General features: G+C 53.3%; 1 protein-coding gene and 1 long non-coding RNA gene across 2 annotated transcripts in view; one reads left to right on the top strand and one right to left on the bottom strand.

Moving 5' to 3' along the window:
• Window positions 1-3270: 3270 nt before the first annotated feature.
• The window catches only part of FBXW8 (F-box and WD repeat domain containing 8), a 122077-nt gene continuing 111997 nt past the window's right edge, over window positions 3271-13350 (bottom strand). Inside the window, exons 9-11 of the mRNA XM_047088004.1 lie at window positions 6909-7082; window positions 4441-4548; window positions 3271-4002 (exon numbers count right to left, since the gene is read on the bottom strand). Of these exons, the coding sequence (XP_046943960.1) occupies window positions 3858-4002; window positions 4441-4548; window positions 6909-7082 (427 nt within the window). The 3' untranslated portion in view covers window positions 3271-3857. The remainder of the gene's footprint in view (window positions 4003-4440; window positions 4549-6908; window positions 7083-13350) is intronic.
• Window positions 3998-10000, top strand: LOC124518179 (uncharacterized). Its single transcript, XR_006963633.1, has 3 exons — window positions 3998-4104; window positions 7423-7504; window positions 8422-10000. It is a non-coding gene; the product is annotated as an uncharacterized LOC124518179 (long non-coding RNA).

Raw genomic sequence — 13350 nt, 5'->3', positions numbered from 1 at the left:
TCAGCTCTTGAGGCTGCGGGGAGCTGGGAGCGTTCCCGCCCTTCCTAGGGAAGGAGCGGGCCCTGGCGCTGAGCCGGTGTGCAAACCTGCGGCTGGAAACCCACGGCGAAGGTCGGAGGCCGAACGCCTGCCCTGCCCGGGGCCGCTGCAGCCCAGCGAGAGGGAACCTGCCGCCGCACATCGGAGGCGACCCTGTCCAGACCGCCACCGGCAGGGCCCGCCGCAGCAGCCAGGGAACCGTCTGGCCTGGCTCGAGGGCGAGGCGGGCAGGTCTGCGTGGCTCACGGCGCCACGGCCCGGCTGGCATCGTAAGCTCCCGGCCGCCGCAGCGGCTGCCCAAAGCAGAGGCCCCGAGTCGGGCGAGACAGCACCTGTCTAGCCCGTGGTCACGGACCTGCCGGTAATGGCAAGCCACCAGGAGGTTCTAAGGAGAAGGCTGTGCCCTCATGAGGGGAAGCCACTTGGCCTCCTCAGTGAGCAGAGTGAGTCTGCAGTAAGCTGGTGCTTGTCATTCAAACGCAGAGCGGCATGCCGTCCCCTACATGCCGGGCCTCTAGTTTAAAAACAAAATTTGCTGTTTATGCTCGAGTAGGGGAGGGGCAGAGAGAGGGAGGGAGACACGGGATCCGAAGCAGCTCCAGGCTCTGAGCCGTCAGCACGGAGCCCGACGCGGGGCTCGAACCCACGAACGGCGAGATCTTGACCCGAGCTGAAGTCGGACGCCCAACTGACTGAGCCGCCCCATCAGACGTTCCTTTCACAACAGACCCAAACACCCATCTTGGGGAAGTCATCAGCCAGGGAGAGCGTTGTGCCTCCTGGGGGTGGTGATGCCACCCCCGGGGTAGCTTTTAAACACAAACCACTGGCTGCGCAATGGCAGCTCGAAGGCAGCACGTGGCTTGGCTCAAAAGGCGCAATCCAGTGGCCGAGATGTGATTCTCGGCAGTCCCCTCACACGACCTGACGAAAGCCAACCTGCCTAACGCTGGTGTCCGGTTTCACACCTCATCTTGTGGGTTTCTTGGATCCTGGCCTGGGAACCCCTGTGAGTGGTGGTCGTGCTCCCCTGTGGCCTGCGACACCAGGCTGCCCTGCTGGCGGAGCGCGCCGGGGGTCGGGGAGAGCAGGTGCCACGGTCGGCTGGCCGGGGGCCTTGCCAGGGCAAGCGGTCATTTGAGCAAGAAACAAATTTCAAAAATTTAATATTGGGACAGACAGTTGATAAAAGTAGAAAGCAAAAGGCAGGCGATGTTCTAGGACACAAGAGCCCTGGTGTGGGGCCCTCTGGCTCCCCAGGTGGTACGGGAGCTGCTTCTGTCTTCGGGGGAGCCGGAGGGGGTAGAGTCTGAGGAGGAGACGAGCTACGGAGGAAGGAAAGGAGATGATCCACCTGCGAACTCAGAACCTGCAAAGAAGCTTCCTCAAAAGAGCCAAAAGGGATCCAGGGAAGGTGGGCGGAGCAGAAGGGGTGGGGGGATACGGGCCAAGGCGTTTTAAGTCACTGGGTAAATGTGAATTTATGGAGGAATTCGGTCCCTTCCCCACGTTCCAGGATGTAAAGTTTGTAGCAGCAAACACAGGTTGCCGTGCCTGGGGATCAGAGTCTGGATCTGATAAACCCTCCTCCGCAAAAACAGGCCCTTCTCCGTAAGGGGAGAGGTTATAAACAGGCTGGGGAGGTAAGAAAACCCCTGTGGTGGTGCCATTTTACGCCGGACCAGCTTTTGGCCGCGAGTGACAAGAGTTTAGAACTATTTTTAGTTTTGGTATATTTTTCTGGGTCTGATTTCTTTGCAACTCTTCAACTACCTTTCACGGCTGCGAAGCTAGGAAGGGTGACTGCGTCTGCAAAATGAGAGGTAAAAATCGGATTGGAAGGGCCTGCTTCTTAGAAGAAAAATGTCTTTTACCCAGTGGTCCAGTTACATTAAGGCTATGAAAGATGAAAACAACCTTATGAAGCGAGGTCACTAGGGGGTCAGAGCAGCACATGACACGAGGAGTAAATAAAATCCTTCATCTGCTAACTGCAGACCGGCTTCATTTATGAAGTAATTTGGTTGAAAGGAAGCAGAAGGCCGTCCTGACGAAGCTCCTGCCCAGGAAGGCGGTCTGAAAGCCAGCGTCACCCTGCGGGTTGAGTGAGGATTCCCAGGCGGGGCTTTTCCCGGTTCCCCCGTCCTATCTAGTTGCACGTCGGTTTTTAACGTGGACCGAATTCATCTGAAAACACTGAAACCTTCACAACTCAGAAGGGCCGGGGCTCTCCATAATGGCACACGTGTCCCAATTTTCTGCTCCCGTGTACAGTAGGAAAGCGTCCCTTTCTCTTGGGTCAGCGTGGGCAGGTTGTCGCCCTGAAAAGCCCCTTGTGCCTTTTTTTTTTTTTAATCAAGACTTGTATATTTTGGCTTTTCAAAAAAGCTGGTCCAGCGTAAAATGGTACAAGCGTGGGGTTTCCGGCATTGTGATAAACTTTACTATTTATTGGCTTTCTGTCCCATCAATGTGTTTTTTAATCTTTGCTTAACACCCTCCTTTGAGGTCTCTCTCTGAGGTGACAGCTATCCATTTATCTTGGCCTGTTGTGTTTTCTACTCAAGCCACAGCTTCTGTCCACCCTGGCCTCGTCCTGGGGTTTTTGATGTTCAGTGCAGTCATGGTCACCCTGGTCTAGGGAGTTCATATTTCCATTTTTCTTTAAACCAATTATGGCGTATTTGGAATTTCCAGGTGGACGTATTTCACTTATCTAATTTTACTGCATTGGGGGTCATGGAATTTGGCCTGGATGGGATCATCCTTTGTGGTCCTCACACGGACTCAGGTGCCGTGCATGGTCTACGGGTATTTAAAGAGGCCCCAAACTACATACGCGTATTGGATCACGCTTGTAAATTCCGCCAAGTAAATCCTCGGAGCCCTTATTGATCACTCGCTCTGGGGATGGACTTTCCCTTCGTGGTCCTCTCAGTTTCTGCTTTGCTGTTTTGAAGGGACATCGGGCGGTTGCTGCTGCACAGTCTCCATCCTTTGTAAGGTGACCGCTCGGCCTCCCCCTCCCTCGGAAATGGGGGCTGTTTATCATACTCGTGCCCCCCCAGGTGTTGCCCTGCTGTAGCGCCGTGGTTTAGGGTAGCGGTTTCTCCGCCAGCTCTTCCCCTTCCATCCTGCGTGGAGGATGGCTGTTTATGCAACACACATGTAGAAAATAATCTACTTTGTATCACAGGTTGTGGACAAAAGAGCAGACCACAGAGTCCTTAATGCAATTGTATAAATATATAATTATGAATCATGGTTAAGAACTAGGGAGGAAGCAGGCCTGTGATCCCAAGTCTACACCGGGTGGTGGCATCACAGACCAGCCCGAGTGAGTATGTGCTCTCGGGTCCAGGGGAGGTGGGGCCGTGTCAGCTCAGGCACCTCCCCTCCCCCTGCCCCTGGAGAAAGGGCTTGAAGACCGGAACGATGGCGGCAGCAGGTGAGCAGGGCCCTGGACTGTAGTGTGCAGACGCGGGGGGAGGTCCACACGGTATCCGGACAGAGGGGCCCGGATGGGGCCAGGGTGGACGTGGAGGGGCGTGGGAAGGAGGTGCAGCGTGAGTGGTAAGAAAGCCCCAGAGGAGGACCAGAGCGCCCAGAAAACAGACGAGACAAGCCGTGACAGGCTCCCGCTTTCCACAGGCAGCTACAGAAAAACGAACAGGCCGCAGAGGAAGGCAAAGGCAGCCGAGGCATGTGTGGGGTCAGACGAGTACACCCGGGGGTCGTGTTCTTCCCCCCGGGAGTTTCCAAATCCGGCAGGCGTGGTTCTTCCCGCTTTTCTCCCCGCTCCGCAGGGAGGCTCGCGCCTAACTCCGGTCCTGGGGGAAGGCGAGCGCGAGGGCATAGCCGTGGCCGGCCGTGGGGTCCGCGGACGAACGGCAGACGGGCAGCGTGCTCTGCAAGGCCAGCCGGTCCACCGCGAACTCGTAGGCGTGGATCAGCCCGCGGTGCCTAGAGGAAGCACAGACAGCATGCGTCGGGACGGTCCCCGTGAACGCTCCCGTCCTTCGGGCCGACAGCGTGGCGGACACGCAGTCCCGGGACCGGAGACAGGTGAGCCGCCGCGTCTGACGGAGGGGAGGCCAGCAGTCACCCGAGCCACCTGCACGGGGGTCTCTCCCTCGTTGGGAACGGGGAGTCCCCCAGCAGATGGAGCAGGAGGAAGGGGCTTTGCCACCGTCACCGGGAGCGTAACCACGGCGGGAGCATCGCGATGCGCACACTTCGCTGCACGGCCGCGTAAGTTCGCAGCTTCTGTGAAAACAATGGCCGTACCTGACGGGGTACGAGGTGACCCTGGGGGGATGAGGTGGCCCAGGGATCCTAGTAACACAGTCAAGCCAAGATGCTCTGTTCTGAGCCCCGACAAAGCCAGCCCCACGCACTGACCTCCTGTGGGCCGTGAAGTCCAGGTCAGTGTTGCGCACCACCCTCTCGTAGGGCACGTTGGCCGTGATGAGGCTGTGGCTGTTGAAGGACAGGTGGCGGACGGGGTGCCTGGAACACAACGGAGAGCGCCTGGTAAAGGGAAGCCCCCCCAAGCTGGGCCCCCTCTACGTCCGGAAGTTCAGAGTACAGGGGCTCTAGAACCCTCTACCAAGCTTCTCATGAACAGGGGACGAACCTGGGCCCCCAACGGGGGCAGAGACTGGCCTTGGTTCTGTACTATGGGCACTGCTGTTAACAAGTCCGGGTGCCCCCTATGTCTCCTGGCCGGCCACCCAACTTGGTATGTTTTGACGTGAAGGATTTTAGCAGCACGTGGTAGAGAACAGCCCCATTTCTGGCTGGCCAGCCCTGGACAGGTTCACCAGGCTCCCCCTCTGCAGGGTGTGGGGCTGATCCATCAAAGGCGCCCTCCTCCTACGTTTGAGAGGGCTACAACTGATAGTTGGACTCTCTGTGCTCTTGTGCTGCAAAATTTTGCAACAGTAGCTTGAAACCGACGGATGGAGTAAAGGCTTTTGTTCATTCTAAACACTTCTATCCAGTGCCTTGGTCACAGCTCCAAGCCAGGAGCCACAGGATGTCAAGGATGTCCAATGCAATCGGGAACCTGCTATCAGAGGTTTCCTAACTAGCTAAGAATGTAAGAGTGCATTCCCCCAAAATGAAACCAAGGTTTCTAGAGCATGAAAGATGTCACAAACCCCAAGGATGGGACAGAGGCTTCATTCAGCACTGAGCCCATCAGCCAGGCCCTTGCAGAAAGGCAGAGATGAGGGAAACTCTGTGCAGGCCGAGCAGGGGCTGGCTTCTTGGCCGGAACAGAGCATTCTCTTTTCAGTATCAAAAGTCCAGGGGAATCTGAACCTGGCCCCGCCAGTCCAGGATTCGGGGCACCAACCAGAAGTAAACATGTCTGGGAGACTTCACTAGGGGCCCGGCGAGGTGGGGCCAAGGGAGAGCGGGCTGAGTGTGGAGGGAGAGGCTCTGCTGTACCGCGGGGCCGGACCAGAGGCTCGAGAGGACCCAGACGGGCTGCACGCAAGGCAGGCGAGGACCTGGTGAGCACAAGAGCTCCAGGTAGGACACTGAAGAGTGGGGCCCAGCCCTTCACTGGTGGACATGGGGACCTTGCCAGGTGGCCCAAGCCACTAACCAGCGGCGAGGACTGCTTGTACAGTTACAAGTGAGTTAGGGAGGCAAGTGCCGGGACAGGACACGGCTGGGGAAGACCTCACTGACTGTGGCTTCGCTTGAATGGTACGTCAAAGGGAACACAGCTCTTCCGGGAGAGAAAACGAGATTTTGCTGGAGTCCAGCCCTAGTGAACAGGCGGCGCTGCTGCTGGAAAGCGGGACGGGAGGGTGGCAGCCCCCCAGGGCCCCAGCTGCAGTGAGCTGTGCTAGTAGGAGAGGCTGACCCGGCTTGTCCAAGCAATAAAAGGGCTTCCTCCTCCTAAGGTGCCACCATAGAGGACGTTTAGTTGCCTTTCGGCACCACCTGGTGGCAACTCTTCGTATCACCACAGAAAGCAGGAAAAGGGCTTTTGCACCTGTTTGCTAAGACAGGGCTGGACAGAGCCAGACGGTGTAGTCTGATAGAAGCTGCCGGAGGGAGCAAGCACTAGCCACCCCTGTCTTTTAAGAAGCAGCCAATTCCTGTTCTAACCTTGCCACCGCTGGTACCGGGCCTGGACTGTACTGCCTTCTCTTACTAGGACTTGAAATTTCTATTTGTGGGCTCAGCATCTGTGTGTTTCTTCCTCTTCTTCTCCCAGTCCACGTTGCAGAATGTGCCTTCACAGTGGTGCTGGGCCAGCTGGGAAGAAGGCTGTCCTCTTTCCCTGCCCCCAACTGGTGGCATGTAGGGCCAGGTGGCTGTGGCAGGGTAAGGGGGGAGGGAGAGCCCCTTCCCCAGGCAAGAGGGGGACGGCCTCAAGTCAGCTCCAGGCACGGCTGCCTCTACCTGTTAGGCATCCTTAACGTTATCTGCCTACATCCGTGAGGCCCCCCACCTACACTTGGGATAATGAAAGGCCACACTGCTCCCTCCTTCGCTGAAGCCTGACTACTTGCAGTCCTAGGGCCCTTCTAAACAGTGGAAAGCAGGTCCAAGAAGTGGACAGTCAAGGTCCCGCATGTTGGGACTCCAGACTGGAGGATGCGGCTGGGGACTCCCAGCAGGCCTTGCCTACCCCGGCTGGGTGTACATCACGGCAGCTTTAACGGCGTGAGTAGAACTACCTCTCCAGTGACCAGCGCCGTCTCTGGGTCTCAGGTTCCTCGCCCGAGAAATGGAGAGAGGAACTGACCGCAGCCAGCTCCTCGGTTACGCTGAGGACGGTGTGGTGACACAAGGAACTGGCTCAGAGGCGGCCTGCTACCCCTACGGCTCCTGTTCCGTTCAGTTACCTGGAATGCACCTCCCATAGCTTCTGGTTCATCCGATAGTCCCACACCGAGACCAGGCCTTCTTCGCCTCCACTGACGATTTTCCAGTCGTCCATCTGCACTGCAGAGACGCCCAGTTGGTGGGCGGAGAGCGACAGGGCGATTTTGTCAGTGCGGAAGTCATGGATCCTCACCCTGGAAGGCCCGAGAGAAGCACAGAGAAGAGAAATGGGATTCGTGTTAAGGCCCGAAATGACAGGTTCATCCTTGGTTGTGCTGGTCGATGCCCAACAATCTTGTGCCAGAACATTAAAAAAAAACAAACAAAACCGTTGTGTGCCAGTATCTTCATACTGATACAGAACTTTTACCTCCTTATTAGTACATGGTCATAGGATGCTAGGGTGCAACAGAAATGAACGAGTTTACAGTACCCACAACTGTCTAATCAGAATGATTTAAAAGCCCCCAGAACAAATAGACTCAAGACAACTGTATCAGCTGACCCATCACACATGCTTTCTCTGCTCAACAGGGAAGACACCTGCCCTGAGCGGGAGTCCACACACAGGAAAGCTCAACTCTGACCACACCGGACTGAGGAGGCTGACCCAGTGGTAAGTGTACCGCCCAGCCCAGGGGTTTTGCTGGTACCGCCAAATTCTGTTAAACCGGCCACACTCGTCTGCAACCCAAACTCTTACCCGGTTGGGAAAATGACACTTTTCTGGGGTTGAATTTAACTTGACTTTTAAATTTTATCACCTTCTTGTCGAAATTTGGAAAGCAATGTGTCTGTAGTTGACGAAGCGTAATAAAATCACGATAAGAATATGTGGACACTTGGCTGCCACTCATCTGAAGTCCCACAATAATTACTTGCCTTGTAATAATGTGAATTTAAGAACCTCTTTAAAAATGACTCTGCTTGGGGTGCCTGGGTGGCTCAGTCGGTTAAGCGTCCGACTCTTGATTTTGGCTCAGGTCATGATCTCACGGTTCCTGGGTTCGAGCCTGGTGTTGGGCTCTATGCTGACAGCTCAGGCCTGGAGCCTGCTTCGGATTCTGTGTCTCCCTCTCTGTGCTCTTACCCTGCTAGTGTTCTGCCTCTCTCTCAAAAATAAGTTTTAAAAAATGTTAAAAAAAAATGACTGTTTAAGTATATGCTGCATTTCCACACATGGATAAACGAGACAGATCCCTTATCTGGCAAAACACCAACACGGTTCCTGAAATAAAAGCCACGGGGCAAAATTTCAGTACAGGTGAACTTAACGCCTCGCTGCTACAAGTCAAAAAGTAAAAGACCCAGTGCCTAGCAGGAGGCCAGACCCAGCTAATGCTAGCATGGTAAGTGTGGTCTAGACAAGTGGTGGGCAGAGAGGATCTGAAAGCTGCTGGGTCCTCAACTCCCAGTTATGAGCATGTGCACCAGATCAATGGTATGCAGAGTTCTGAGGAACATTAGTTTGAACCAAAAATTCTATACCTCGTGGACCTACCGAGTTTGAAGGCATAATTTTTTTTTTAACAGAAAAGGACCCCAAATCTGCTACCTGTGGATCTCTTGAAAAGAAAGGGATGTGGCAAAATACTGGAAGGACTGTGAGGGGAGCACACAGAGGGATGCATGAAACACTCCAGCGTGGCTCGAGAAGATGGCTTTGCGAAGTCACAGACTGCATGTGGGAAGAACCCACCAAGGAGCAAGAAGGGCTCCAAATGGATCACCGAGTACCTACAACTCAGTATGTGCTACGGATGAGAGGTGGACTGCAGCATGAAAAGCTTTATAATGATGGAGACAGTTTAGTAAGTGTCTGATAAAACTTGCCTGGACAGGAAAAACCTACATGGACCTAATTTTTTTTGGAGATTTTTTTTTTTTTTAATAATGGTTTCTTGAGTCACTATGTACTCAGGTTTGAGCCGATTTTCTTCAATCTCCTGGGAATTACCCAAACTGACCCCCGAGGATAGAAAAAGTAACAATGAGCAGACGGGGAAAGCTCTCAAGGGAGCCAACGGTCCCTGGAACAAGCGGGCGACACAGGCACACCCTGGAGGGAAGGCCCCCTGGGGCCGCGCACGTGGCTCCCCAGCACAAGAAGGAGCAAACCGCTTCCCCGATCTTGATGTGAGGCCGGCATCCTGTCATCACCCAGACCCTGCCGATCGGCCCAGTGTGAGAGGCGGCACTGGGTCTGGGTCAATGCCGGACCTCAAGACAGTACAGCAGGGTCCAGAGCCATGTGCTACCCACAAGCAGAACCTGTCGAGGAATCTACTGCAGTTCACCCCGTGACTACAACGAATGGGGAAAGCCACACAGTCGTTTCCACGAGCACTGAAAAGAAATTCGAGGAGACAGAACACTTCCTTCTAACGAAGGCTTTAAAAAACGACGATCCGTTTTTACCAATACTTCACATTGTTTAATAACAGACACAATTAGGGGCATCTGGGTGGCTCAGGTCACGATCCCGAGGCTCGTGAGTTTGAGCCCCGCGTCAGGCTCTCTCCGGAGCCCGCTGGGACCCTCCGTCCCCCTCCCCCACTTGCACCCTCTCAAAAATAAACATTAAAAAAAAAAAAACAAAACCAGACCTGATTAGATAAAAGACAAAATGAGAAGGGGACAAATTAGAGATGACAGCCAAAGATAATTCAGTAATAACTCAGAATCAAATGAAATTAATACGTCAAAATCAATAGCTGTCTTAAAACCAACCACTGGTTTTAAAAATGTAATCAAAGATCCCACTTAAGAGAGCAATTAACTCTCTCAACTTGGATCTCTACCATATACACTGCATCAAAATAAATTACAGGTGGCTCAAAGAGTTCAACATAATTAACAGCCAAGAATATTCAGAATAGGGAAGGCCCTTCTAAACACATAAACCCAGACGTCAAAAATATTGATAAAAGTATTGAAATTTTTCCCACAGAGGGGGGAAAAATCAAAGTCGAGGCAAATGATAAACTGGGGAAAATGTATGCATCAGAGAGGAATGGCTAATTTCTTGTAAAAAAAAAAAAATTCCTTCAAATTGAAAGTAAAGATGGGCAACCCAAAATTAAAATAAAAGCTAAGAAAAAACAGGAAATTACTAATGGCTTTTAAACATGTGTGAGATGTGTTCACTGGTAACGAGAGAAATTAAGAACTAGAACTACAGTTTGATACCACCGGTTACCTGTCTACCCAGCAGAGATCAAGTTTGGTAATCCACCCCGTGAGACCCTCCACGCTGGAGACACCTGGATAGACACGCACTTACACACGCCCGATGTGAGCACAGACCCCTCTTCGGGGAGTGTTCTGGCAATATCCAGCAACAATATACTTCGCTTCTGACCCAGCAGTTTTGCTGCTAGGAATTTTATCTAGGCTGTACCTAATATACGTACACAAATACACATGGCCACACAAGGCCATTAGCACGGTTTTTAGAAGATGGGGTTTCTGTTTCAGACAATTTCCTGACCCTCCCACTGAAAGTCACTTAATACTGCCGGATAAATTACACCCCTGAAAATGTACTGCTCGGTGTCTCAGTTGCCGGCATGCATGTGGGGTGGGGTGAGTCTGTTGCCAGGTGCCAACCTCAGGAACTACGGGTAGGGTTGGAGCTTCCCAAAACACAGCGGCAAGAAGGTAAGACTCGGGCCCACCCAAAGGGGGTGGGAATAGATTCCTGCTTTACACACACACACAAAAGTCACAGTTCTATAAACGAGGGGTGCCTGGGTGGCTCAGGTAAGCATCCGACTCTTGGGTTCGGCTCAGGTCATGACCTCATGGTTCGTGGGGCTCAAACCCCTGGGCTGAAAGCACAGAGCCGACTTGGGAGTCTTTGTCTTTTCTTCTCTCTCTGCTCTCACTCACTCTCTCAAATTTTTTTTAATGTTTATTTTTGAGAGAGACAGGGCATGAGTGGGGGAGGGGCAGAGAAAGGGCGACACAGAATCTGAAGCAGGCTCCAGGCTGTCAGCACTGAGACTGATGCTTCACAGACTGAGCCACTCAAGCGCCCCTCGAAATAAGTAAACTTAAAAAAAATTCTTATGTAAAACTTCTGTAAATGAAAACACAGCCCCTGAAATTAAATTCATTAGATAGGCTGGAAGACTTTGTGGATTAGACGATAAATCTGAAAGATGACCTAGAATGGAGTGCACATAAATAAAAAATGTGACCAACGGATTAGGAGACACAAATGATAGAAGGGGACAGTTCAGCCTGTGTCCAAAAGAAGTTCCAGACGGAGAAAACAAAGCATACTGCAAAGAGGCAATATTTGAATAGTAAGTGGCGGGCGTGTTTCTAGCATTCACGAAGGGCACGCATGCTCACGCTCGGCACTCATCAAAGTGAGAATGACATACTGAAGAGTATCTTACTAAAGTGGGCAAGTGCAGAAGACAAAAGGCCTTCAACCTGAGGGAAAGACGCATCACCTCTCAAACGCCAAGCAGGGTGGCGGGAGCCACGGGCCGCCGTGGAGTAGGCACGAATGTGAATGGACACGGACAGCCTTCGCTCGGGCACTGCCGGTGCAGCCACACGGTGGCTGTGCCCGGTCTCTACCACGGGAGGGGAGTTGTCACCAAGCCACTGCTACACACGGAGGGCGCGGGGCCAATGGTGTGACATGGGGCGGGGGGGGGGAGAACGTCTCCGCGCATGTGCGTACAGACCCCTCCGGAGAACGCTGACCGAGGAGGAGGACCAGGCTGCTCGGGAAGAGAAGTGCCCAGAAACGTCGCTTCTCCCACTGTATCGTGCTTCTGACCGTGCAGGTTACCTGTTTAGGTGAGAGAGTGTAAGATGCTGGAAGGACGCACTTGAATGCGTAACAGCAGTTAGGCGGGGAGGAGTGGAGACAGCGGGACGAAGTAAAGGTGCCCGCTCCCTCTAGTCGCGGGCACCATCATGCTGTTTGCGAAGCAGACTCGTTCACGACGGGGGCACTGGGTAGGCTGGGCGGTGGCCGCACAGGCACGCTGTTCCTGTTCAAACCGTGCCGTGTCTCACGCACGCTCCTGTACATAAACCTGGAGTTTAGAAATCCGTACTCCTGGCACACCGGCGAGGGCCTGGAACCACCTCACACTCTCTGACTATGGCGCGCCCCGCGGGCCCCCCTCCCTGGCGCGGGGTCTGGACCCGAGATGCAGACAGCGTGGAGCAGACTTGGGAGACAAAGGTCTCCCTCCATCAGCATTTAGAGCCACTTGAGGCATCTGTGAGAAAAGGTGGACCCCCTGGAAAAGGCAGGCTGGCAGCAGGCGACAGCTGCACCGCTCACCAACCGCAACGTGAAGAGGAAGATTCCAGCCCCAGTACTTGTCAGCGGATATCTGGTTAATAGGGGTCCATTTCACCGTGGTGATTTTCATAAAGAGCTCCTCTGTTGAATATTTATACTCCATAATTTACAGTTTGGCTGTTAGGAAGACAAAGGCAAACACAAATTCGGTCCAGAAGTTCAAAGTTTGCCATCTGTTTTCCTATTGTATTTAGATACCAGCATGGATGGCTCCAAACAAAATAAACAAATACACCAAAAGATGCAGCATTTGCATATTTTACATCACTAAGGAAAACAAGAACGGCCAAGACGGACTTGAACCACCACCCCCCCCCCAAGGAAAAAAGGAAAAGCAGGTATAGGACATCTCCCGGGAGAGGCATCCTCTGCATTCTTGTCGACAGACAGAAATGGCAGAGTCCGCGTGAGCCATTCACGTTCCCACGGGGCGAGTGGGGTCTGCCTCGAACGCCTGACGGAGCCACCCCGCCCTGAACTGCCTGCCTTGGCAAATTCAGCGCTCCAACCAAAGACTTGATGCTGGGACACAGGTAGCACCACAAACGGGCACAACATAACGCCAAGCCCACCGACGCCAGGGACAAAAAGAAGCCAACGGTAGATATTGTGAATTCCTATCCTGCGAGTATTTCATCAACTTTGCCCGTTGAAAAGAAAAATAATTGGTCCGAAAGCTGTAATTGTGTTATGTTTAATATTCATGGTTGGGTTTGGAGGGCTGTTCCAACACTCCCTCGCTCCAGCCCCTCTCTAATGAAAATCGCGCCGTAGGAGTCGGCTCTCGCCCGCCAATTAAAATAAAAGACACCAGAACCTTCCAAAGACTCCAGCAGAGGAGCATCCATCTGATGGGCAGGAAAACGTGCTGGAACGGGGAGGGAGGCCCACTCTGGTTGGTCCTGTGCTAAGAGCTCTGAATAACTTATTCTAACACTTACAGATGGAGCAAACACAACATTTACGCCCCGCTCCCCGCTCGCTCGCTGACAGCAGGGAGCAGGGCACCACAACTTCCTATTTGTCAGGGCCAGAAGTAAGCTCCGAGACTCTCTGACTGGGGCGGGGGGGGGGGGGGGCTCGCTTCCCATTGGTTTGGATTAAATAGTCCTGTATGATAATAAGGC

Source organism: Lynx rufus, unplaced genomic scaffold (assembly GCF_022079265.1).
Source record: "Lynx rufus isolate CCGP_SWC_20201006 ecotype Redwood Valley unplaced genomic scaffold, mLynRuf1.p SCAF_24, whole genome shotgun sequence".
Taxonomy (NCBI): Eukaryota; Metazoa; Chordata; class Mammalia; order Carnivora; family Felidae; genus Lynx; species Lynx rufus.
The sequence above is the reverse complement of the archived record's forward strand: the minus strand, read 5'-3'. Positions and strand labels throughout refer to the sequence as shown.